Source organism: Pristis pectinata, chromosome 27 (assembly GCF_009764475.1).
Source record: "Pristis pectinata isolate sPriPec2 chromosome 27, sPriPec2.1.pri, whole genome shotgun sequence".
NCBI classification, from domain to species: domain Eukaryota; kingdom Metazoa; phylum Chordata; class Chondrichthyes; order Rhinopristiformes; family Pristidae; genus Pristis; species Pristis pectinata.
In genome coordinates this window covers 28,332,090-28,359,194 of record NC_067431.1, presented here as the reverse complement: position 1 = coordinate 28,359,194, position 27,105 = coordinate 28,332,090, and the positions used below count along the sequence as shown (strand labels likewise).

General features: G+C 43.1%; 1 protein-coding gene across 2 annotated transcripts in view; it reads left to right on the top strand.

The window, feature by feature from the left end:
- Nucleotides 1-1,370: 1,370 nt before the first annotated feature.
- Nucleotides 1,371-27,105, top strand: part of snx19b (sorting nexin 19b) — a 129,263-nt gene continuing 103,528 nt past the window's right edge. For both annotated transcript variants that reach the window (XM_052039801.1, XM_052039802.1), the window contains exons 1-7: nucleotides 1,371-3,149; nucleotides 7,028-7,166; nucleotides 8,200-8,300; nucleotides 9,617-9,733; nucleotides 10,819-10,949; nucleotides 11,669-11,762; nucleotides 25,167-25,353. In XM_052039801.1, the coding sequence (XP_051895761.1) occupies nucleotides 1,473-3,149; nucleotides 7,028-7,166; nucleotides 8,200-8,300; nucleotides 9,617-9,733; nucleotides 10,819-10,949; nucleotides 11,669-11,762; nucleotides 25,167-25,353 (2,446 nt within the window). In that variant the 5' untranslated portion in view covers nucleotides 1,371-1,472. The remainder of the gene's footprint in view (nucleotides 3,150-7,027; nucleotides 7,167-8,199; nucleotides 8,301-9,616; nucleotides 9,734-10,818; nucleotides 10,950-11,668; nucleotides 11,763-25,166; nucleotides 25,354-27,105) is intronic.

Sequence of the window (27,105 nt, the reverse complement as noted above, 5' to 3'; positions counted from 1 at the left end):
CCCTCTGTATACACCTATTTGACGGGGAAGGAATGGAAGGGTTTGGTGATCGTATGAGATAAAGTGTGAGAGCATAGACCAGTTGGGCTGAATGGCCTGTTTCTAAGCTGAAAAATGTTCATCATTCTCTAGTGCAACCAGGAGAAAGGAAATCTGACTACAGCTAATTCCTTGAACATGGTTGTTATCTTTATTAGAGCTTGGCCATCCAACTGTGTATCGGTTTGCGTCAGGTTGGATATCAAACCTGTTCCAATTCCTCAAGCAGGCTGAAAATGTGGACTCTGTTTCTATCTCCACAGATGCTGCCTAACCTGCTGAGCATGTCCAGCAATTTCTGTTTTTAGTTCTAATCTACATGTTCCTGTCCTGTACATTTTCTACCTGCTCTGAGTGAGAACACTCATCAGTGGTGAACCTAGAGGGGTTTAGCTCCCTGGGATTGTGCGAGTGAGAACCCCTTTCACCTTCTCTGTAATTTAAAATCACCTATTTAATCTCTCTCTGATGCAGGGACTGATGCAGAGTCTCGACCTGAAACATCAACCATCCTTTTACCTCCACAGATGTTGCCTGACCCGTTGACTTTCTTCAGCAGTTTGTTTTTTTTGGCTCACAGAATTATTAAATGTCTACCAGAAAGTATTTTCCGAGAGGTTTCTGGGTCTCAGCAGATGACTGGCCGAATCATTCGCATCCCTGACACCAGACTTCCCAAAGCCGATGTTCTACCCATAGAACGAGATGACCAGGTGGGCAGAGGAAAACATTCAAGGATGTTCTGAGGGTCTCCTTGGAATTCCTGCAACATTCCCACTGGCTCCTGGACATCTCAGACCTACCACTGCCCAAAGTGGAGAAGGGGCATTCGAGATGGTGCAGAGAACCCTGGAGCTCATGCGTTAGGAGCACAGAGGAACCTAGCCCAGAATGGGAGCAACACACCACCTCATGATCTCCCACCTCATGATCTCCCACCTCATGATCTCCCACCACATGATCTCCCACCTCATGATCTCCCACCACATGATCTCCCACCTCATGATCTCCCACCACATGATCTCCCACCTCATGATCTCCCACCACATGATCTCCCACCACATGATCTCCCACCTCATGATCTCCCACCTGTCCCACTCAGGTAGAGTGGGCGGTTTCCACATTGGCTTCATCTAAGGACAGAATGGTCCTCCAAGCCTGCTGGTGGCGCTGCGGACGAGGTCCTCCAGGGCCGCGGGTGTCGCTGGTGACGAGGTCCTCCAGGGCCGCGGGTGGCGCTGCGGACGAGGTCCTCCAGGGCCGCGGGTGTCGCTGCGGACGAGGTCCTCCAGGGCCGCGGGTGGCGCTGCGGACGAGGTCCTCCAGCGGGCTGTCAGCCGCCGGCCGACATTAGGCGTGAGGGGCCTCCGTCTCCCCAGCGCCGGGCGGCCGGGCTGCAGCCGCGGTCGGCGGGCCCCTGTGGCGGAGGCGCGATGCCGGGGGCGGGGGCGACGCCGGGCCGGGGCCGGGGCGACCTGCCGCTGGCGCACGGGAAGTGGCTGGGCCTCGGGCTCCTGCTGCTGGCCTGCCTCCTGCTCCAGCTGCTGCTCAACATCTGGCTGCTGTGTGCCTGGGTGCTGCTGCTGCTGCTGGGCGGCTGGCTGGGCTCGCAGCTGGTGCTCAGTCCCACCAGCCTGGTGCACCTGGAGAGGTTCGTCAGCCTGGAGCCCTGGCCGACCCAGGCGGACTGCAGGGCGCTGCTGGCCCGGGAGATCGAGGGCACCATCAGCAAGATCATCAGGGACTTCGTCCGCTGCTGGTACCAGACCGTGAGCCAGGAGCCAGAGTTTGTGGACGAGGTGCAGAAAGCAATGCGTGCCATGGCTGTGGAGCTGCAGCGGAGGATGGAGGGAGTGGACAGGAAGGCACTGGCACGGAGGGTGCTCCTGTTATGCGGCCGCCACCTGGAGGTTTACATGAGGGCAAAGAGGACAACGAGCGAGAAGGTGGCCCGCCAGCGAGGGCAGGACATTCACTCCGTGTGGAAAGCGTATTGCAAACTGAGCGAGCCCCACGTTGCCCTTCAGAGCTCTGCAACTGAAGCGAATTATGCACGGGGCATTGTTGATTTGCTCTTGCATGTGTTGGTGCCCTTTCCCAATCTGGAAACTAGGACAGGGAGGTTTGTTGTGAGGGAGCTCATCATGTGCAACGTGCTTCTACCCCTCATTAGAAAAATGTCAGACCCAGATTGGATAAATGGTATAATAATAGATATATTCACAAAGTCGGGCAAGAAGACTGTCGATGTGATGGAGCAGCCTTTGCATCTGGAAGTGCCAACTTCCTTACACTTGAAACCCCAAAAGGAGGCAATTGATGAAAAACTACCAACTCCTAAAGCTGCTGATTCTCTCAGTAATGATGTTGTTGATAGTTTGGAACCTAATATGGAGGAGACTAGTGCATCAGTAGATGGAAGTGTGATTAAATCAAGTGGTAAAGTTGATAGATCTTCAGAAAATATCACCAGTCGGTCTGATCACCAAAGACCAGATAAATTAAACCTTTTCTATTCATGTGAGGAATTCGAACCTGAATCTCCCCATGCTGCTGTGAGAAAAGATTCCACTGAATCTTTAATATTTTTGATGGCTGATGAACTGGCTGTGGACAGGTTGTCTCCAACAGAATTAACTAATGCTTCAGATGGGGCAGAAGATGCAAGCAGTGATGAACTTATCATTGGAGAATCCACACTTTCAGATGCAGATGCTACCTTGCCATCATTTGGCCAAAATCCAGTTTCTCTGAGGCCTGAGCATGTTCTTGATGATAATGATGGGAAAGAAGAGCCTTTAGCTAAATTAGCAAACTCCACATCTGCTCTGGCCCATGAGACAATCCGAATTCTTTCCAGACAACAATCATTTCAGGACAAGGAATCTATTCTAGCAGATGGTTCAACTTGCAACTCCTTAGAAGTTGCCCCTGCAGGACCTGTACATACATTGTCCCCTACTTCAGTGAATGTGCCCACTTACAGCTTTGAACCAATTTGCAGTCCAGATACACCAGTGGTAATTCACAATCTGAGAATCAGTGGAACAATCACAGCAAAAGAACACAGAGGAGGTGGATTTCACCCTTACACTCTATATACCATTAAGGCAAGTCTCTGTCGATGATGCAACAAATCACTACTGTATACCATGTTGCTGGGTTTTGAGAGTTGGTGACTCCTGTCATAACTCTCCGAGTTTAAAGTAGTTGTGTTACTGGACAAGTAATTTCCTTTTATTCATTTACGTGATGTTCGTGTCACTAGTAAAGCCAGCATTTAGCATCTATGAATAATTTCCATTAAGCAGATCGTGGTGAACAGTCACCTTGAAGGTGACAAAGAGATAGAAATGGATTATATCAATGGCCAAAGATAATGGAGTCTGATATGGAAAATGTGGAATTGTCCATCATGGCAGGAGAAATGAAAAAGCAGCGTGTTATCTAATTTTGAGAGATTGCAGAGGTCTGGGATGCAGAAGGGTCTGGGTGCCCTAGGACACGATTCACAAAATGCCAGTCGGCAGCTACAGCAGATAATTAAGAAAGCTTACAGAATGTTATGATTTTTTACTAGGGGAATTGAACACAAAAGTAAAGAGATAGAGCTTATTTAAGGAAGGATGCAAATAAGTTGGATACACAAAAGACTGCAAGATGCTGGAATCTTGAGCAACAAAGACACTGGAGGAACTCAGTGGGTCAAGCAGATCTGTGGAGGGAAACGGACAGTCAACTTTTCAGGTCGAGACCCTTCAACTGGACCTGAAACGTTGACTATCCATTTTCTTCTAGTGATGCTGTCTGACCTGCTGAGTCCCTCCATCATCTTGTTATTAAGCTGGAAGCAGTTCCGGGAACCTTTACTTGTCTAGTACCTGAATTGGATGGGTTATATTTTGAGGAAAGGCTGGTTTCTGCTGGAGCTTAGGTCCTGAACCATGTAAGATTCTGAGAGTTCTTGACAGGGTGGATATACAGACGATGTTTGCTCATGTGGGAGAATATGAAACTAAGAGTCATTGTTGAAAAATTAGGGTTCACCTATTTAAGACAGAGATGAGGTGATTTTTTTCTCTCAGAAGATCGCAAGTCTTTGGAACTCTCTTCAAAGGGTGGTGGAACACTCAGTTTGGATAAAAGGCATTTAGGAGATTTAATCAAGATATAAGTTAAGGCATATGAAATATTAAATGGTATAACAAGTAAACAGAAAGTCACTTTGTTTAGAAAGGAGGATTCAGATTGCAAAGACTTCAGTGACTCTAGGGCAACAGTAACAGAATTAAATAAATAGACCAAGCTAGATAAAGAAGAGAGACAGGAGACTGCAGGTGCTGGAAATCTGGAGCAAAACAACAGCTGGAGGAACCTGTGGGTCAGGCAGCATCTGTGGAGGGAAGTGGACAGTTGGTGTTTGGGGTCGAGACCCTTCATCAGGACTGGCTAAATAGAATATTTACGAGACTATCATTAACACCCACATCACATTATCAGGACAGGAAAAGTAAATCAACCTAATGTAAATATATTGATAGAAAGATTTCCTCTTTCGTTTTGTGGCTCTGTAGCATAGATTTTAAAAGTAATGGAGATTTTAAAACAAGGGGTTTTAAGTGAAATATTACATAAGTTGAAAAAGATGCCTGTTGTTTTTAATCAGAATCAGATTTACTATCACTGACATACGATGCGAAATTTGTTGTTTTGTGGCAGTAGCACAGTGCAAAGACATCAAAATCTATAAATCGCAAAAATAAATAAATAAATAAATAGATAAATAAATAGTGCATTAAAAAAGGAATAACGTGGTAGTGTTCATGGGTCCATGGATCGTTCAGAAATCTGATGGCGGAGGGGAAGAAGCTGTTCCTGAATCGTTGAGTTTGGGTCTTCAGGCTCCTGTACCTCCTCCCTGATGGTAGTAACAAGAAGAGGGCATGTCCTGGATGGTGAGGGCACTTAGTGATGGATGCCGCCTTCTTGAGGCACCACTTCTTGCAGGTGTCCTTGATGGTGTGGAGGGTTGTGCCCGTGATGGAGCTGGCTGAGTCTATAACCCTCTGCAGCCTCTTGCCATCCTGTGCATTGGAGGCTGCGTATCAGGCTGTGATGCAACCAGTCAGGATGCTCTCCATTGTACATCTGTAGAAATTTGGAAGATTCTTTGGCAACGTACCAAATCTCCTCAAACTCCTAATGAAGTAGAGCTGGTGGCATGCCTTCTTCATGATTGTATCAATGTGTTGGACCCAGGATAGATCCTCTGTGATGTTGACACCCAGGAACTTGAAGCTGCTCACCCTTTCCACCGCTGATCCCTTAGTAACATCCTAAAGACATAGTAGTATTAGCCAATATGTGTACATTTAGCACCAAATCAGTGGTTTTGAAAGTAGTTCAAAAAAGGTCCCCTTAATATTTGAAAGTTCAGAATAGATCCAGAAATAGAGCAACGGATCTTCTCTAAATTTAGATATGACATAACATCCCGTAACCATTGAGCATGAGTAGGGGGAATAGTTTCCTTCCATTTAAGCAACACAGCCCTCCTGGCTATAAGAGAAATGAAGGCCAATATGTGTAAGGTGTAAGTCGGAAGTCTCCAGAATTATATCTTTTTCTCCAACGATCCCGAATAATGCAGTTAAAGGATTTGGCTTAAAATTTATTTTAAAAAGTATGGAAAAAGTTTGAAATACCTCTATCCAGAATTTTTCCAAACTTGGACATGACCAAAACACATGGATTAAGGAAGCCTCTCCATTATTGCATTTGTCACAATAAGGAGATATATCTGAATAGAAACGCGATAACTTGTCTATGGACCACTTTAAATTGAAGGAGGGAGTGACGTGCACATAATGATGAAGTATTAACCAGTTTAAAAACTTGATTCAAGTTTCCTCAGAAATTGAAATCTGCAGATCACGATCCCAAGCGTTTTTAATTTTGTTTAAAGGGACCTTATTCATTCCTGATAATCTACCATAAATCTTAGATATTGAAGCATCATAGAAAGGCTTTAAATTAAAAATTACATCTAATAAGTTCTTATCAGGACATAGGGAAGGTATATACTTGAGATTGGAGAAAATCTCTAATTTGCAAATATCGAAAAAGTAAGTTTTTGGCAATTATATTTAGTTGCCAATTGTTCAAACGTTAAGAAATTTCCTCCAACAAACAGATCCTGAAAATGAGTAATACCCAATCTATCCCATTCTTTAAAAACTATATCAGTCATAGAAGGTTTAAAGAAAAAATTAGCAAAAATGGGACTAGACAAAGAATTGACCCCTTAATGAAGACTGGTGTGTGTTCTCCCGACTTCCCCTTCCTGAAGTCCACAATCAGTTCCTTGGTCTTGCTGACGTTGAGTGTGAGGTGGTTGTTGTGACACCACTCAATCAGCTGATCTATCTCTCTCCTGTACGCCTCCTCATCGCCATCTAAGATTCTACCAACAACAGTGTTGTCTTTGGTGAATTTATAGATGGTGTTTGAGCTGTGCTGAGCCACACAGTCATGAGTGTAGAGGGAGTAGAGCAGTGGGTTAAGCACGCATCCTTGAGGTGCACCTGTGTTGACTGTCAGGAGGAGATGTTACTACCGATCCGCACTGACTGTGGTCGCCTGATAAGGAAGTCGAGGATCCATTTGCATTGTGACATTTAACAAAGGGAAAAGAAATTCAGTCCAAAAAAGCACATTCCTCTAGTTTTGGGAATTAGCCAATTTATTAACGTTGCGTTATTAAGGTTTCATTATATTTTTAGAATTTTTCAAAATATTGGCAGCATACATTTACCTGTATTTACAGAGAATAAAATGGATTAAGTGCAGAGATGCTAAAGATTTGCAGAAACTTTGCACGTATTAAATATTCAAAAGGTTTGGTGTTAAAATTGTTTTTTGAAGGCTGTACATTTTGTAGTGATGTCACTTGCTTTGCACTGACAGACAGATTTACATCTGTTCACAGTATGAAACTGCACTGGATACAGACAACCGTGGGACTCTCCAGCAGGTGGCCTATCATACTGTTAATCGACGGTACAGTGAATTCCTGAATTTGCAAACCAGGCTAGAGGAAAAGGCAGAGCTTCGTAAGCTCATCAAAAGTAAGAAACATGACGATGTTACAGGATGTCTGAATGGGCTGCTGGAGGGAGGGAAGGGAAGGGAAGATTTTCCATATTCCATATTCCCTTACAACATGGAAAGAGGCCATTTGACCCATTGAGTTCATGCTGTTCATGGGGAATCTTGTTCCCCCACTCATTTTTCTTGTAACTTATTCACAAGATCACAAGACAAGGGAGCAGAAGTAGGCCATTCAGCCCATCGAGTCTGCTCCAAAGAAAAGGGGGAAAAAAGAAAAGGAATGAGAAATGGGGGGGGGGGATCTATAATAACCCCAATTTCCGGCCTTATCTCTATATCCCTTGATACCTTGACTAATTAGATATCTATCTATCTATCTATCTCCTCCTTAAATGCCTCCAGTGATCTAGCCTCCACTGCTGTACGTGGACATTCTCCGGACATTCCCATCAGCTGTTTCCAGATTCTACCATCGATCGACACCAGGACAATTTTCAGTTAACCTGCTAAGATGACACAAAGCTTTATTTCTCATCTTCTAATTTCTATGCAAAAGATTTGTTCAAGAAACACTTTATTGCATTTAAATTGTGACGTCCTGAAAAGTGCTATAGAAATACAAATCTGACTTTCTTTTCTGTAATGTTCTCTTTGTGTGGATATTTTTGGGTTTAAGCAATGAGGTTTTGATGTTTTTTGATTTTATTGGCTAACATAAATATTATAGTTCTCTGGAGACACGAGACTGCAGATGCTGGAATCTGGAGCAAAAAACAACTTGCTGGAAGAACTTAGTGGGTCAGGCAGCATCTATTGGAGGCAAAGGCATACAATGCAGGGTTCTGATGCAGGGACTCGACCTGAAACGTCGACTGTCCCTCTACCTCCATAAATGCTCTCTGACCCGCTGAGTTCCTCCAGCAACTTGTTTTTTTTTGCTTATAATAGTTCTAAGATTCATCTTCAACTACAGTTTGCAAAATTATTAAAATTATTTTCAATGGAATTTGATTTAGTGTTTCCCAGTAACAGATGTTTGTTGGTTTCCAGATGTAAAAGGACCAAAGAAGCTCTTTCCTGATCTCCCATTTGGAAATATGGATAGTGATAAAGTTGAGGCTCGAAAAAGCCTCCTTGAGACATTTCTGAAGGTAGGAACGAACTAATGCGCAGTAATGTTTCATCCCTGTGTGGGAGATGGTTCTAACTGGTCAGTCAGTCTCTATACAAGCCTTATACCCAATCTTTCATGAGAATTCTTCACGCAGAGTATGTTTCATGGGGTCTGAGTCTAACTGAAGTAATACAGGAATAGGATTTACCTGCTGCTCTGATGCATGAGAAATTGCACAGAGGTTCCAAATTGGGATCCAGGAACACTTTAAAATGTCCATTCTAAACCAGCTCATGAGCGAGTTTGGCTGAGTATTCATTGCCTCCAAATATATCACTGGAATCTGGCCTGTGCATTGTATTACACAAAGAAGAGTAATAATGAGAGATAACTTCTCTTTAAACTTTTATATTGGACTCCATTAACAGGAAGATAGTCTCTCTGAAGTCAACAAGCGAGGGAATTGATGTATAAATTAAATCTTTCTGCAGTTATATAGGACTTTGGTTAGATAACGTCAAGAATATAATGTGCATGTTTCCTTAACTGGTAGGGCGCAGAAAAGCTTTATCAGATCAACTCCTGGGATGAGAGGGTTATCATGTGAGTAGAGATTAAATAGATGGGCCTATATTGTTTTGAGGTCAGAAGAATGAGAGGTGGCTTCATTGAAGTGTATCACGGTCTTAGAGGGTTTGACAATTACATGTACTGAGAGAGAGTTCCTCATGGCTGGAGTCTAGAACTTAAAGATGAGGAAAAACTTCATTTTGAGGACATTAAATCTTTGGAATTCTCCACTTTACATTCCCCAAAAGATGCTCAGTTATTAACTAAAGTCAAGACAGTGGTCAATATATTTCTGAGCAATAAGGACAACAGAGAGAAACAAATAAAACTGCAGATGATAAAATCTGAGGTGAAAACGGAAATGCTGGTAGAACTCAGCTAATCATGCAGCATCTGTGGAAAGAGAAACATTAGCTGGTTTTTCTTTCCACAGATGCTGCTTGACTGGCTGAGTTCTTCCAGTATTATGCTTTTTGTTTCAGGAAAACTAGAGATATGGAAGACGGTGGAAAAGTGGATTTGTTGGGGTATCGAACTATGATATTGAATGGCAGAGCAGGCTGCGGGTGGGGGTGCAGTTCCTGCTTCTACTTCTGTATTTGCTTACAGCTCCCAGGTGTAATTAAATAGCTTATCATAGTTGACTTCTGTGAACATTAAGTTTTGGAATTGAAACTTAAAGAAAGATTATATTTTCCAATTCTGAGAGCTAATTTGAATCATCATTATTTTGTTTCCATTGTGGTGTATTTAAGGAAATAACATTCTCATCTTCTAATGCAGCAACTGTGTGCCATTCCTGAAAGTGCTTACTCTGAGGAGATGCAGGAGTTCCTGGCCCTAAACACCGATGCCAGAATTGCTTTTGTGAAGAAGTCCTTTGTTTCCAGGATTGACAAGGTAGCGTTGTTCATACTATTTGGGAAAGTTTTTATTGATCAGCTCCTGTTTAGGAGCTGCTGTTATTTAGTGACCGCTACACATATTCTTTTAACTAAAAGCTGGGAGTTAAGAGTCTAAATGTGCTTGCTTTTTCTGCTGGGTTCATAGTGATCTGTTGCTGATGTCCTGTTAGCAGGTCAGTTCTTCTTTGACTTCTGTGTGTTGGTAGCATAGAATCAAGATCAAGAGCAGTGCGGTAGCACACCTCCAGTGACCTAGGTTTGATCCAGATATCTGGTGCGCTCTAGCGCTTTTCTCCATGTGACTCTCTGGTTTCCACCGGATGCCCCAGTTCTCTCCCACTTGCCAAAGTTGTGCTGGTTTTAGTCAGCCCAAGTGTAGGCGGGCGGTTGGAGAGTCAGAAGTGGGTAAGACTAGGTTACAGGGAAATAAGTGAGGGAATGGGATTGCTGTGAGAGCTAGCATAGATTTGATGGACTGAATGGCATCCTACGTCATATTAAAATAGCAAGAGTGTTGGAAGTCAAATGCTGCTTCGGCTCTGGATTTACCAGTGAGTCGAGGTGAAGTGTTGATGACCAGGCTTGAATGCAAGCAGTCCTCCCAGATTTACACTGAGAATGGCAGACATATGTATTAGAACCTCATTTAAATGTCATCACTGACATTCATTAGTTTTATTTTACTTTATTTTAATGTTTTTAATGAACTCCTAGTGTTTTAGGGTGCTTTTACGTAAATTTATTTTTAAAAAAAATTCCATTTGAATTGCCTCTGAATATTTCTTATTATCAGATAACTAAGAACTGTCCAAAGGCCATTGACAGTCTGCCAAAAGACCATCAGGGCAGTCCAGAGATGGAGCGTCAGGATCTGTCACCCGAAGCCTAGTTGCTGCTTGGGTATGACTGCATCTCATGGGTTGGCTGCTGTAGCTTGATCAGTCCTGCAGGACTACACAAAGTAAAGGTGGCTATAGAAAAACCAACAGCATTAGGGATTCATGCCAGTGATGAATTTTAATGACATTGATCAGACCAGTTGCAAGGAGATTGTGTTAACATGGGCTGCCTTTCCTACAGATTGTCGTTAGTGCAATTGTGGATACATTGAAGACAGCATTCCCTCGAACAGAACCTCAGAGTCCTACTGAAGAATTGGGAGAGTGCGAAGCAGATGGAAAGTCTCAAGGGGATGGAAAGAAAGCTACCAAGTAAGTATCTGTAAAACATGCTAAAGGCCTTTTGTCTATGAAATCTTTTGTTCTTCCAAGTGGCTGTGATTTTTTTGTCTCTTATTGTTCCTATAAAAACATAAACAGAAGATGTTCTGCTTTACTATTTGAGGTATAAGTGAATTTTCATTTGCCACTTAACAATCTCCAAGGACCAAACAAACAAATTTTATCTGTTTGGATTGTAATTTTCTCATAAATATTTGAAAACATAAATTCTGTTTTTGCTATTTCAGTTTGTGTTAATCTTGTGTGCATGTTCTAATCTTTATTTTGTGCTCTGTAGAATGTTTAAAAAGTTGGTTATGAATTGTCTGTGAAGGGAAATGGACAGCTGACGTTTCGGGTCAAACCTCTGCTGCCCAGATGAAGGGTCTTGATCTGAAATGTCGACTGTCCATTTCCCTCCATAGATGCTGCCTGACCTGCTGAGTTCCTCCAGCGTTTTGTGTGTTGCTCCAGATTCCAGTATCTGCAGTCTCTGGTGTCTTTAGTTTTGAATTGTGCTTTTTATTTCCTGGTTAATTGTGACTTTTCTGCAGTGAGATTCATTTCCTGTCCCACTTGATATCAAGTTGAACACCAGGCTGCCCCTAGAAAGGAAGGCTGCTGTCAACAGATATCAGACAGGGAAAGTCCAGGCCACAGAAATCGATGCTTTGCTAGCAGTTGAAGTATGTTGACTTTATTTCTTTCAGATCTCGTCTAAGGTTTGCCTCCAGTAAGATTGCTCCGGCTCTGAGTGTTGGAGACATTCAAGCAAAAATCACGTACTGTTACAATGAAAATGCTGTAAGTCTCCAGTTTTCTTGTTTTATTCCTGCAATAAAAGCTAAAGTGAAAGTCATTCATTATCACCATGTACAGTCCATTGTAAGATCTGACCAAAAGTAATATTCTTAGTCCTTTCTGGTATATATTTCATTTCCCAATAATGTTCTCACTAGGATTCTGAATATACTTCAAACACATGATGTATATTTTTGTCTTGATTACCCTCTGGCTTGAAGGCCAGTCAGGCAGTTTAGTGAAAAGTATGCTAGACTTATTATAGCTGGAGAGACTCAAGTTGCCAATCATGTAGTCTGTGCTGACCCTCAAACATTGAGCTGAAAGGTTAGTCACGTCCCTATTATGTTGCAGTATTTTTGTTTTGCTTATTTGCTTTTTATTCCCAGTAATTTTAGGAACTGAATTAGCTGACAAGACCAGCATTTATTACTCAACCATAATTAACCATGACAAGGTGGTGGTGAGCTGCTTCCTTGAGTTGCTATCAGCCTTCCATGGGGAGGGATTTCCAGGATCTAATCCCTGCAGGGGTGAAGAACCATTGATATATTCCCAACTTGGAATGGAGCCTGCAGGAAATGGTGTTCCCATGTGCTTGCTTCCCCTGTTCTTTTTGGTGCGAGGGGTTGAGGGTTTGAGCAGTGCATCTCAGAGATGAGTGACTGCAGTGTATTTTGCAGATGGTGCACACTGAAGCCTCTATGCACCGGTAGTGGAGTGAATGAATGGTTTTGGGTGGTTGATGGGATGCCAATCAAATGGGCTGCTTTGTTCTGGATGGTGTCAAGGTTCTTGAGAGTTTTTGGTGTTGCACTCATCCAGGCAAGCTGAGAACATTCCATCACTCTCAAATAGATAGTGGAAAGGCCTTGGGGTTTGAGGACCTGAGTCACTTGCTCCAGGTACTCAGTCTCTGACCTATGATGTAGCTACAGTATTTGTGTAATTGGTTCAGTTGAATTTCTGGTCAATGGTAACCACCTATTGATGGTAGGTAATGCTATTGAATATCAAGGGTAGGTGCTTAGACTCTCCCTTGTTCAAGATGGTCATTGCCTGGCACTTCTGTGGCAAGAATGTTGCTTGTCTCTTATCAGCCTCTGCCCAAATGTTGTCTCGGTCTTGCTGTACGCAGGTAAGGACAGCTTCATTTCAAAAGGAATTAAGCATGGAATTGAACGTTGCTCAATCATCAGCTAATATCCCATTTCTGACCTTGTCATTGAAGGAAGATCACTGATGGAGCAGCTGAAGGTGGTTGGGCCCAGAACACTGTGCTGAGGAGCTTCTATACTGATGTCCTGGAGCTGGGATGATTGACCACAACCATCTTCCTTTATGTATGACTCCAGCCATGCGAGTGTTTTCCTTTTGCCTGTTGACTTCAGTTTTGCCAGGGCACCTTGATGCAACACTAGGTCAAATACTGCCTTGGTGATGGGGCAGTCATTCTCACATCACCTTTAGAATTGTGCTCTTTGGCCTGTTTTTGGGTGAAGGCTATGATGTGGTCTGGAGCTGAGTAGGTCTGGTGAAACCCAAACTGGGCCTTGGTGAGTAAGTACTGCTCGATAGCACTGTTGAAAATAGGTTCCATTTGTTTACTGATGACTGGCTGGACAATAATTAGCAAGGTTGGGTTTGTCCTGCTTTTTGTGAACAGGGACATACCTGGGCAACCTTCCATATTGTCAGTAGCTGTTAGAGTTGTAGCTGTACTGGAACACCTTGGCTAAAGGTGCAGCTAGTTCTGGTCTTCAGTATTACAGTTAGGATGTTGTCTGGTCTTGTAGCCATTGTTGTATTCAGTATTCTCTGATGTTTCTTGATATCATGTGGATCATCATGATATAATGAATCAAATTGAATGAAGACTGACTTCTGTCATGGTGGGAATCTCAGGAGGAAGCTGAAATGAATCTGTCACTTGTGGCTGAATACAATTGCAAATAATTTATCTTTTGAACACTCATATCTAGCACCCGCCATCATTGAGGATGGTGATGCTCTTGGTACCTTCCTTTCCTGTTAGCTGCTTATACGATTCACATGCACCTCCTCCAACCTTGCCTAATGCATTCGATGCTCTTGATGTGGCCTCCCCTACGTCGGTGAGACCAAGCGTAGATTGGGCACTCTGTGTGCAACGGCCATCTTGAGCTCCCAGTTGCTTGCCATTTCAACTTCCCATTCACACGCCAGCCTGTCTGTCTTCGACCTTCTTTACTGCCAGGGTGAGGCCAGGTACAAACTAGAAGAACAACACCTTATATTCCACCCCAGGTATTCTACAACCCAATGGTGTGAACACTGAATTTTCCAATTTCAGGCAAGCTACACAACCTATGCTCCTTTCTTTCTCTTTCTAATCCAGCCAGGTTTTCTCACCCCCATTTTTCCAAACCCCAGCCCCCATCATACACTTTCATTCCCCTTCTCCACCTGGCTCCATCTGCCCATCGTCTCCCCCTCACCTGGTTCCACCTATCACTTGCCAGTCTCTGCCTCACTGCTGCCTCTCACCTCTTTATATTAGTTGTCTCCCCTCTGCACCCAGTCTTGATGCAGGGTTTCGACCCACAATATCAACCATCCCTTTGCCTCCACAGATGCTGCCTGAGCCGCTGAGTTTTCCAGCAGTTTGCTTTTTGCTCTAGATCCCAGCATCTGCCGTCTTTTGTGTCTCCATCTTAAGTGGCCACCACCACTCGCCACTGGATGCGATAGGGCTACAGTCAAACCTGATCAACTTGGTTGTGAAATTCCTTAGCTCTGTCTATTGTTTAATTCTTTCCTGGTCTATCAAGTCAAAGAAATAATAATCCAAAAAAATGTTTCCAAACTCAACGTGTAGTTAGTATAAAAAGATTAATGGGAAGCGGACATCACTGATAATGCTAGCATTTATTGCTTATCCTTACCCTGAGGAAGGCTGTGGTGATACACCTTGAACTACCGCAGTTAGTATGTTAAAAATGCTGCCACTTTGTTGTTGGGTACAATATTGCAGGATTTAGACTCATTGATGAGAAGGAAGCAGCAACATGGTTCAAAGTCTGTAACTCTCTGCCTTCCTAGGTCTCCATTCTCCTTTAAAGTTTTCCTTCCAAACTACTTCTACAATCACTCTTTTGGTCATCTGTCCCTTTGTCTCCTTAAAGAACTGTCAACTTTTGTTTGGTTAATGCAATTTTTTCTTGATTGTCTCACAAAATCTGCTAGCTTTGAAGACAATTTGAAAGTGAGGGTGGAGGGGTTGTGTGTGAGGTTGAAGAGAAAATAAGTTGTGCACTGTCTTTGTACTCTAGTGCAAGCATGAAGTAAGGACAGAGGAGAGCAATGTTGTTTGATGTGATACAGTCATACTCTTGGAGCCCAGCTTGTTTACTGGAGCTTCCAACCCTAAAGATATTTGATTATTTATTGAAAAGCAAAAATGAAGTATAACAAACATTTTATTTGCTGTGTTCAATTAACACAAAACAAATCATAACCTTATGTGAGCTCCCACATATTCTTTCTATATCTGTCTCTCTTTTTTCAACATCTCACTTCTCTTTTCTCCCCCAACACGCCCGTCTACTCCTGTCTTTCCCACCATCACATCCCTTTCTCCTTTCACCCCTTTTCTTTCTCACCGAGCCTCTCTCCCCTGCCCCTCTCTCCCTAGTTCTCTTTCTCTCTCCCAACTCACACCCTTTTTCATACTCCCTCTCTCTCCTGACCCTTTTACCTGCTTCTCCAAACTATCATCCCTCATCTTCTCCTTTTTCTTGCAGATTGAATGGCCAAACTGTCAGTCACTGCATTTAGAGGTGAGGTGCCTGACTGCCTTCTCTCAGGGTGGGTGTCCAACAGTATTGTAGTCCTGTGGAAGGTGGTGGTGGTGAAGGGAATCTGACATTAATCTTGCCCGCTCTCTAGTGCAGGGTTTTAAATAAATGGAGTAATAAGATGCAAGTTTGTCTCTAATTTCTCCTTCCAGTGTTTGCAGTAAAATTCCAATAATCCTGGATGGTATGTTGCCTCCCAGGTGTCTTGGATCAAGTCCACAGCATTCTTAAGGGGGAGGGAGAGCAGCCAGATGTCATGGTCCACAATGGTACCAACAACATTGATAGGAAAAGGGATGAGGTCCTGAAGAGGGAATATAGGGAGTTAGGAAGGAAGCTAAAAAGCAGGACCTCAAGGTTGGTAATCTCTGGATTGTTGCCTGTGCCACGCACCATTGAGGGTAAGAATAAGAAGATCTGGCAGATGAATACATGGCTGAAGAGTTGGTGCAGAGGGCAGGGTTTCAGATTTGTGGATCACTGGGATCTCTTCTGGGGAAGGTATGACCTGTACAAAAGGGACAGGTTACACATGAACTTGAGAGGGACCAGTGCCCTTGCAGGCAGGTTTGCCAGAGTTGTTGGTGAGGGTTTAAACTAAGTTGACTGGGGGATGGGAACCAGAGTGTTAGGTCAGATGATGGAGCAGTTGGTGTAAAGGTAGATGCATTATGTGGAGAGATTGTTGGGAAGGATAGACAGTGGATAGGTCATAAACACAGTCAGTTGGATGGGTTGCAATGTCATTGATGCAAAAAGTATTAAGAATAAGGGTGATGAACTCAGAGCATGGATCAGTACGTGGAATTATGATGATGTGGCCATTACAGAGACTTTGCTGTTGCAAGGGCAGGAATGGCTGCTTGATGTTCCGGGGCTTAGATGTTTCAAAAGGGATGGGGGGGGCGGGGGAGGGAGTGGCATTGCTAATCAGGGACAGTATCACAGCTGCAGAAAGGGAGAACGTTGGGGAGGGATCACCTACTGAGTCAGTGTGGGTGAAAGTCAGAAACAGGAAGGGAGCGACCACTCCATTGGGAGTATTCTATAATAAGCCCCCCCCCCCCCCCAATAGCCACCAGGACACTAAGGAGCAGATCGGGAGGCAGATTTTGGAAAGGTGCAAAGATAACAGGGTTGTTATCATGGGAAACTTCAACTTCCCTAATATTGGTTGGCACCTCCTTAGTGCAAAAGGTTTAGATGGGGCAGAATTTGTTTGGTGTGTCCGGGAAGGATTCCTGGCACAGTATGTGGACTGGCTGACTAGAGGAGAGGCCGTATTGGTTCTCGTACTAGGCAATGAACCTTATCAGGTGACAGACCTCTCAGTGGGCAAACATTTCTGAGATAAGTGACCACAACTCCCTGACCTTTCACATGGCCATGAATAGGGACATGAGCAGACGATATAGGAAAGTCTTTAACTGGGGGAGGGCTAATTACAACAGTATTAGGCAGGATCTTGGGAGTGTAAATTGGGAACAGATGTTCTCAGGGAAATGCACAGAAGATATGTGGAGGCTGTTTAGGGAACACTTGCATGGGGTTCTGGATAGGTTTGTCCCACTGAGACAGGGAAAGGATGGTAGGGAAAGGAACCATTGTTGACAAGAGAGGTGAAATATTTAGTCAAGAGGAAGAAGGAAGCATATTTAAGCTTTAGAAAGCAAAAATCAGGCAGGGCTCTTGAGAATTAAGGTAGCCAGGAAGGAGTAAGAAGGGGACATGAGAAGTCCTTGGCGAGTAGAATTAAGGAAAACCCCAAGGCGTTCTACATGTAGTGGTTAGTATCCCCGCCTGTCACGTGGGAGACTGGGGTTCAATTCCCCTCTGGGGAGGAACGAATTCTTTGAGGGCAGGCACGGTAGCGTAGCGCTATTACAGCACCAGCAACCCAGGTTCAATTCCCACCACTGTCTGTAAGGAGTTTGTATGTTCTCCCTGTGTGTCTGCATGGGTTTCCTCTGGGTGCTCCAGTTTCCCCCCCACACTCCAAAGACATACAGGTTAGGAAGTTGTGGGCATGCAATGTTGGCACCGGAAGCATGGCGACGCTTGCGGGCTGCCCCCAGAACACTCTACACAAAAAGATGCATTTCACTGTGTGTTTCGATGTATGTGATTGATTAAGAAATCTTAATCTTAATGTGTGTGAGGAACAGGAGGATGACTAGAGTGAGGGTAGGATCACTCAGGGATAAAGGGGGAAACATGTGCCTGGAGAAGGTGGAGATAGGTGATATCCTTAATGAATACTTTGCTTCAGTGTTCACTAGGGAGAGGGACTTTGACGAATGTGAGATCAGCGTAGAACAGGCTCATGTGCTGAAGCATGTTGAGGTTAAAAAGAGGTAGTGTTGGAGCTTCTGAAAAATATTAGAATAGATAACTCCCCAGGACTGGACGGGATATACTCCATGTTACTACAGGAGGCAAGGGAAGCGACTGCTGGGGCACTGACGATGATATTTGCATCTACCCTGACCACAGGAATGGTATTGGAGGATGGCTAATGTTGTTCCCTTGTTCTAGAAAGGTAATAAGGATAATCCTAGGAATTTTAGACCAGTGAGTCATGTCAGTGGTGGGCAAGCCATTGGAGAGGATTCTTAGGGACAGAATTTATAAGCATTTAGAGAAGCATAGTCTTATTAGGGATAGTCAGCATGGCTTTGTGAGGGGCAGGTCATGCCTTATGAATGTAATTGAGATTTTCAACAAGGTGACAAAACAAATAGATGAAGGTAGAGCAGTGGAATGTGGTGTATATGGACTTTAGTAAAGCATTTGACAAGGTTCCTCATGGTAAGCTCATCCAGAAAGTCATGAGGCATGGAATCCATGGAGGCTCGGCTGTGTGGATTCAGAATTGGCTTGCACAGAAGGTGGTGGTAGATGGAGAGTATTCTGCCTAGAGGTCAGTGACTGGTGGTGTTGCGCAGGGATCTGTTCTGGGACCCCTACTCTGTGACTTTTATAAATGACTTGGATGAGAAAGTGGAGGGATGAGTTTAGAAGCTTGCAGATGACATGAAGGTTGGAGGTGTTGTGGATAGTGTAGAAGGTTGTCTTAGTTTATAACAGGATATAGACAGGATGCAGAGTTGGGCAGAGAAGTGGCAGATGGAGTTCAATCTGGTAAAGTGTGAAGTGACACACTTTGGAAGAATGAAAATGAAGATGGAGTACAAGGTCAATAGCAGGATTCTGAGCAGTGTGGAGGAACAGAGAGATCTTGGGGTCCAAGTCCATAGATCCCTCAAAGTTGCTGTGCAAGTTGATAGGGTTGTTAAGAAGGTGTATGGTGTGCTGGCCTTCATTAGTCAGGGCATTGAGTTCAAGAGCCGTGAAGTAATGTTGCAGCTCTATAAAACTCTGGTTAGACCGCACTGAGAATATTGTGTTCAGTTCTGGTCACCTCATTATAGGAAGGAATTGGAAGCTTGAGAGAGTGCAGAGGAGATTTACCAGGATGCTGCCTGGATTAGAGAACATGTCTTATGAGGAAAGGTTGAGCGAGCTAGGGCTTTTCTCTTTGCAGCAATGCAGGATGAGAGGTGACTTGATAAAGGTGTATAAGATTATGAGGGACATAGACAGAGTGGACAGCCAGCACCTTTTCCCCAGGGTGGTAATAGCCAATTCCAGAGGACATCCATTTAAGGTCAGGGGAGGAACATTCAGGGGAGATGTTAGAGGTAGGTTCTTTATACAGAGAGTGGTGGGTGCCAGGGGTGATGGTAGAGGCTGATACAATAGGGACATTTAAAAGGCTCTTAGATAGGCACATGGATGCAAGAAAGAGAGGGGGTAATGGCTGTGCAGGAGAGAAGGGTTGATTGATCATGGAGGTGTTCACATAGATCAGCACAACATCATGGGCTGAAGGGCCCATACTGTTGTATGTTGTAATCCAGCATGTCGAGGATTATGGTGGTGATAGACTGGCAGATTTTCTGGACCATTGGATAATATTCCTACTAATAATCCAACACACACCATGTTTTTTTTTTGTAAACCCAGTTTTGACCTTTGAAGCTGTTTAGTCTGTTATCCAAAAAAGTTAGATTGTTAAGTGAAGTTGACTAAGGAGTTGTGAACTTGGTATATACAAGAAATATTTTCTGGTGAATTTGCTAAGTTCAAAGGGAGTGGGAACAGAGTCTCAGTAATTTTAAAGGGAGTGTAGGAAACAGGGCCCCAGTGAGTTCAAGAGAGTAAGGGAAACAGGGCCCCTGTGTGTTTCAGAGGAGCATGGGAAACTTAGCCCCAGTGAGTATAAAGAGGGGATGGGAAACAGGGCCCGGTGGTCTAATGGGACCATAGGATATGGGTCTGTTATGAGACAAGTTTGAGGTCTCAAAAGTAAAGGACTCCAAACACAGTCTGGCAAGGAAGGATTTTATTTAGAAAGACAAACACAGGAAAAGGTCACGAGGGCAACACATGCACTGGTGATAGCACACATGGGGAAAAAAATCACAACAGGTAAAATACACACACACAACAAACTGGGTACAAACAATCAAGGAAAAACACTATGCTACCCACCACCCCATGATTCAGTGCAGGCACAGCTACACACCACCAGGAATCCTAACTTAAGATGCTTCTAAACCTGTCAAGGTGCACAGCTTACCAGTGGTCTCTCCAGCATTGTTGCATAATTCCTCCAGGACAACAAAGAGGCAGAACCACCACATGGGGCACTCTTTATAGTGCTGGAGGGCTTGGGGGTGGCCCAGCACAGGTAATTCGAACAGGCCAATGGCCCGAGGCCAGGTACAAAGGTGCTTAGCAAAGGCCAATCATCAGGTGTGCCCTGATGGGTGGGGGTGGAGCCAGGCCTTGATTGACAGCAGTGTGGTTTTCAACCAGGTGCTGGGTCATGCTGTCATGTGACAGCCTCGGCCCTCCACAACACAGGGTCCTTGGTGTGTTTCAACAGAGTGTGAAAAATGGGGCCGCTGTGAGTTTGAAGGGAGTACAGTATGTGGCACCACAAAGATTTTGAAGGGATGTGGGAAATGTGTCCCTGGTGAGCTTAAAGGGAATAAGGAAAATGGGGCCCGGTGAGTTTATAGGGAAGCATCTCCCATTGACCCAGATGCCACAACTTCAGGGTTTCTGAATAATCAGACAGCAAATACAATATTATCGTGAAAATATAGCCAGTATTAAATTCCCAAATTCCCAAAATGGCTCAAGTCAACTTTCCTTCAAGAAGGGAGGCAAAAGTTTGTGTTGAGGTAATCTGCATTCTTCTTTCGTTCCTCCCCATGGGCAGTGACCTGGGAGAAGTGTCTGCTCTGTAGGTATCAATGGTACTTTTAGCTTCAGACATCGATGAGTTAACTTAAAAGAGACATTTTCATCTCATGGCTTTTGCAGAAAATGAACTGTAAATTATATCACTACATTTCCAGAAAGTATTTTATAAGTCTGGAATTATAGAGGCTGAAAAACGTCACTCTTATTAAACAAGCACATTACCAAAGAGCAGTAAGTATAAACTTTTCTTGATGACTATCACATACACACGAGTGTTCCGCTGAATTGGCTTTTTGAGTTTGTTACAAGTGCAAGAGTAGGTTTTATGCTCATTAGTTCAAAGAGATGTTGGTAATTTTTACAATGGCTGTATACTTGTAGGGTTATGAGTGTCATAGAATCATACAAGTTTATGGCACAGAATGAGGCCATTTGGCCCAATATGTCACACCAGCCAAAATTGAATTTCTTAGATTATTTCCACTCCCAGCTTTCAATCTGTAGCCTTGTAATGCATGACGGAAAGTACATATTTGGTCAAAATTGAGGCTTGGGTCCAGTGTTGTTTATGGTTTAATTTGCAAAATATAAAAAAATTCAGAAAGGAGTAATTGTAAGGGGTGATATTTCAGAGGAAACAAATAGTCAGGTGTATTTTTTCAGACATTGCAGTGCTACTTTATTGAATAATCCAGTGTTTCCTGCTTGGATAATTGAACAGTCTGGGTTACAGGTGGTGACTGACTTTGAATAGTTTGCTTCATCTGTATTCCAACTTAACTTCTGTTGCTTCATTTCTTGTGGTATTAAGTATCTCATTTTCACAAGTTGGCTCATGTGACAAAATCTGTTTGGTTTGCATTCAGAACAAATAAAGTTTTATTTGGAACCGGAAAAGTCTTCCAGTGTTTTTTGCCTGTCCTGGTGATGCTATTAATACAATATTTTTATCTACAACATGCCTAATGGAAATTCCATACGTCATTTGCATTGAACTTTTGGTAACGTAAATTACTGATCGGGTTTGTTTGTTTGCTTTGAGTGATTTTGATCTGAAGTGCATGTCGTTCTTTGGTGCCTTATGATTATGTATGGGGTTGTGAAGGTAGGGATACTGTTCAGTGACTCATTGTAAAAAATGATGACAGCAGGCACTGCATTGCAGAGGGGTGGTCAATTGTACTGCAGCTAAAATTAACTTCAAGCCTTCCAAAAGGAGGATAGTGATTACAGCACATTGTAAAAAAAGAGGTACAAATGGCTCATGATGAGTTACAGGTGCTGCTTATATGCTTCCTTTAATTTTAAAAATAAGGAATCACAGGTGCCTCTGTGGATAGAGTCATTGAGAGAGACAGCATGGAAACAGGCCCTTCAGCCCACTGAGTCCACACCAACCATCAACCAATTATTTACACTAATCCTACCCAACATTTTATTTTCCTCCGATTCTACCATTTACCTACATAATTTACAGTGGCTGAGCGACCCTCGTGTTTCTAGGAAGTGGGAGGAAACCAGGGCACCCAGAGGAAACCCACACAGTCACAGGGAGAACGTGCAAACTCCACACAAGCTGCAGCAGAGGTCAGGATTGAACCTGTGTCTCTGGAGCTGTGAGGCAGTGACTCCACTAGCTTTGCCACTGTGCTGCACACCGTCTTCCCTCCCCCCCTTCCCACTCCCACTCTTCCCCCATCAAACATAGAACAGCCCAGCACAGGGAAAGGCCCTTTGGCCCACCAGTCTGTGCTGACCACGATGCCAATCTAATTAATCCCATCTGCTTGCACATGGTCCTTAGCCATTTATTTCTTGACCATGTGTCTCTCTATGGTGTCTGCTTCTACCACCTCCCCTGGCAATGCAATCCAGACTCCTAACAACTTTCTCCTTCTCACCTTAAACCTTTTCCCTCCAGTATTTGACATTTCTACCCTGGGAGAAAGACTCGGAATGAATTATGCTCTCACAATTTTTTACACTTCTATTGGGTCGCCCCTCAGCCTCAGACACTCCAGTGAAAATGATCCAAGTTTGTCCAACCTCTCCTTATAGCTGATACTCTCTAATCCAGGCACTATTTCTTCTGTATCCTCTACAAAGCCTCCACATCCTTCCTGTGATGTGGCAACCAGAACTCTACACTGTACTCCAGATGTGGCCTAACCAAAGTTTTGTACAGCTGCAACGTGACTTCCCAACTTTTATACTCAATGCTCTGACTGATGAAGGCAAGCAATCTCACTCTCGATCAGCTCTTGAATTTCCTCTATGATCTCCTCTATTCACAGTGGTGGAGGAGCCTGGGTGAAAAGCCTTTGTGCAGGGATTATAATGTTGGGTCTGCTTCACTGCACACAATGCCTTGGGTCCCATACACAATGGAATAATACATGGGGGTCATGTGCAATTCTGGTGCAAGCTCCTGGTGTGGCACCTCCTTAACACTGCCTTTCTTTCACCTTGTTCTTTTTTAGAATGGCTTGTTCTTTGGAAGAAAACCTACTAAACAGTGGATGTGTAGCTATTTTGTGTGGTTGTTGTTTGTCAGAAATTTGGCTTTGCAAGATGGGAAGAAGAGTGAGGATCATTTCTTTGTCTCCGAACAAGGCTCAGTAGAATTTCAGTGATTTTACGTGAATATATACTTGTATTGTTGAATAGTTTCAGATGGTTAGTATAAAGTTCAAGATTCAATTCAGACTGTTCAACTGTTAACTGAATCCTTCTTATCAGTGAGCTGCCTTGTTGTCACTCTTTGCACTCATCTCAGTGGTGGAATTTTTAGTTATATCTCTCCTAATGGAATAACTCATTCCATATAAGCTATTTTGTGTTTCTAAAAAAGTAAATGAAGTGCAGTTTTTTTATGGATAACCTGAGACCATACTGCAGTAGAATATGAAACTACACTGCTGCAGCATTCCACGGTTTTACACTGGGAATTGAAGGTGGATGCAATTTGATTGGAATTCATAAATTGTACAGGTTGGCTCATAGCATTTTTATCTCTAAACCAGAAGGCTGAGAAATCATGTACGTTGCAGGAGTCATACACGGAATTTGGGATGAAATTTTAGGATGTGTTTAATCTGTTTAGGTTATAAGTGAATTCTCGGGGTAAAGTAAGAGTGATTGCCTTTGACATCAAGGTAGCAGTTGACTGATTATAGCATCAAGAAGCCTTGGTAAAACAGAAGTCAATGCGCATCAAGGGGAAAATAATTGTTGAAGTTATACCTTATACAAAGAAAGATGGTTGTGGTTGTCATTGAATGTCAAGAACAGTTCGTTCGACTGTCTTGCCTGGCATGATAGTTCTTTGCCATTTATCAACCAATTCCTGAATCTTTTCTAGTCTAGCTGCGTGCAGGCATGGAATGGTTCATTCTCTGAGGAGTTATGAATGGAATTGAACACTGTGCATTCATCTTTGACTTCCCCACCATCCACATCCTGGGGATCACTGTGGACCAGCCAAGTAAAATCTTTAGTTACAAGAGCAGGTCAGAGGCTGAAAGACACATCTCCTGACACTCCAAAGCCTTTCCACAATCTATAAGGCGTGAGTGAAGACTATGATGGAACATTCTCCATTTGCCTAGATGAGTGCATCCAGGACAAAGCAGACTTCTTGATTAGCACCTAAACATTCATCTGTCTATCAATTTCGTTTGTTTACCTGTGCACCACAATCAGTCTTAACAATTCTAATTGACCTAGCAACCACAGCCTTGTGAGAAAAAAGGAGAGTTCTAGTTTTCTTCTACTATTTTGTGGTAATATGGTTCTTAATTTCATGTCTCAATGGACTAGCTCTAATGTTGTTTTCATTTTGTGGAGTAAGTTATACAGTGAGTTTGGGAAATATAATAGAGCAGATTATATATTTTTAAAACTGAAATCTATATTTTAACAAAGATGGCATTACAAATATTTTTCAGAACAAAGAAATTCTTTCGGGAAGGGAATATTCAGCAAAGTGAAGTAGTTAGAAGTGGCATTTCTCTTATTTTACAATATATTCTACTTAAATGAGCAATAAAGCTGAATTAAGAAACCTAATTTGCATTGTTCTCCCCGCCCCCCCCATCCCCATAAATTTAAAACACCTTGTATCTAGTAAGTCACCCTAACTGTATATAGAGACAAGCTGGTAAGTTGTTAAAATTATTGGACACATTGCATATTTTTCAGATGATATATTAAATTAACTTTTGGTAGAAAGTTATGTTGTTGAGTGATTTTGCCAGAACTTGATCTTGTTACTACATAACTGTTTGGTTTTACTCAGTTATCGGAAGGTCTTTGTGTAGCAGGCATGGAGGACTTTATCTTGGAACAAGAAAAGCTATTGGGAAGAACACAACTGAATTTGAAGGGAAGAGTGTCCAAAGGGGATGCAGTTAAAGAATATGGTTACTTAGACAAGAGACTGCAAAGCAGTGAGCCATCTTATTCCAACCAGCAACTGAATTCTGGTAAGCATTTGACCCTGACTACTCACTGGTATTGTTTTACATTGACTCAACAACAATTGTTAAATAGCACCTTTAAGGTAGCAAGTCATCCAAAGACAATTCCTACAAGCATTATGACACTGAGATACATGAACAAATGTTAGTGTGGATGATCAAAAACCAGACAAAGAGATGGGCTTTAAGAAGCATCTTGAATGTGGTAAGAGAGGTAAAGAGGTGGAGATGTTTATGGAGGGAATGCCATCATTTATGGCCTCCCTGCCTGGTTTCCTGCACTGTTTCAACAAAACTCAATATAAGCACAAGGAGAATTCTTCATCTTCTGTTTACGAATGTTGTGGTCTTGGGATGCAATGTTGAACAGCTCAAAAAAACAAGCTTTCCTGTTTGTATCAGCAGTGACATTAAGATCTCCACTTGAAACATTCACTCAATATTTTTTCACTTTATTAATGATACCTGATCTGCTTGGTATTTTCAAGATTCTCTTTGGTCCAAATATTTTCCAGAAACTTGGAGATGCAGGAGGTTCTGCAGTTGCTGGAATCTGGAGCAACACACATAAAATGCTGGAAGAACTCAGCGGGTCAGGCAGCATCTACCGAGGCAAATAAACAGTCAATGTTACAGGTTGAGACCCTTCATCAGCCCTCCACAGATGCTGCCTGACTTGCTGAGTTCCTCCAGCATTTTGTGTGTGTTGATTCTCCAGCAACTGCTCTGTTCTGCATCTCACAGTTCCAACTTATTCTTTTGATTTTTTTTCCTCTAACTGCTCAATTAACTGGAAGGGTCTAAAGCATTGTGTCACTTGGACAGTCTTGGTCTCCACCCTATCACAACCATTCTCTTTGGTTTCTTGACCCCACCCCCATTTTATGACTTAACAAGTTTGTTTCCCATTTTTCCATTTCTGATGAAGAATATATCCCAAATGAAAAACACATGTAGTAACTGGCTTTCTAAAGCCCTTCTATAGAGTTGTTTTGAATACTTAAGTTTTGCGATTACATTATTCTTATAATGGTTTTGGCTTTGCACTGACGCTGATTATTTAGTATGATAAAATTGCCAAACTAACACTTTGACATTGATGACCAGTGCTTTGCTTGCCTTGATTGGGGTCAAATCTGGAACCTGCTATTTCCCTGAATGTAGCAACACAAGTAGATAGGGTGGTGAAGAAGGCATGCTTGCCCTTTATAGGTCAGAACACAAGAGTATAAAAGTTGGGAGACTATAATGCAACTTTGCAAAACATTGGTTAGACTGCACTTGTTTCTGGTTGCCACAATCTAGGAAGGAAGTGGTTGCGCTAGAGAGAGTGCAGAGGAGATTCACCACAATATTGCCTGGATTGAAGGACTTCAGTTATGGAGAGAGATAGGATAGGTTGGGTTTGCGTTCCCTGGAGCAAAGGAAGCTGAGATGTGACCTGACAGAGGTATACAACATTATAGGAGGCATCGTAGTGTAGATGGTCAGAATCTTCTGGTGGTTGGGGTATCAAAAACAAGAGGGCATAGGTGTAAGGAGAAGGGAGCTTTAAAGAGTATTTGAAGGGAAATTTGAAGAGTGATTGATATCTGGAACTTGCTACCAGAGGAGGTGGTGAAGTCATATACAACACTACGTTTAGAAAGGTAGTTAAATAGGCAAGGCATAGAAGGATACAAATCGAATGTGGGCAAACAGGATTAGTGTGGATGGACAAAAAGGCATGGATGTAGTGGGCTGAAGGGCTTGTTTCTG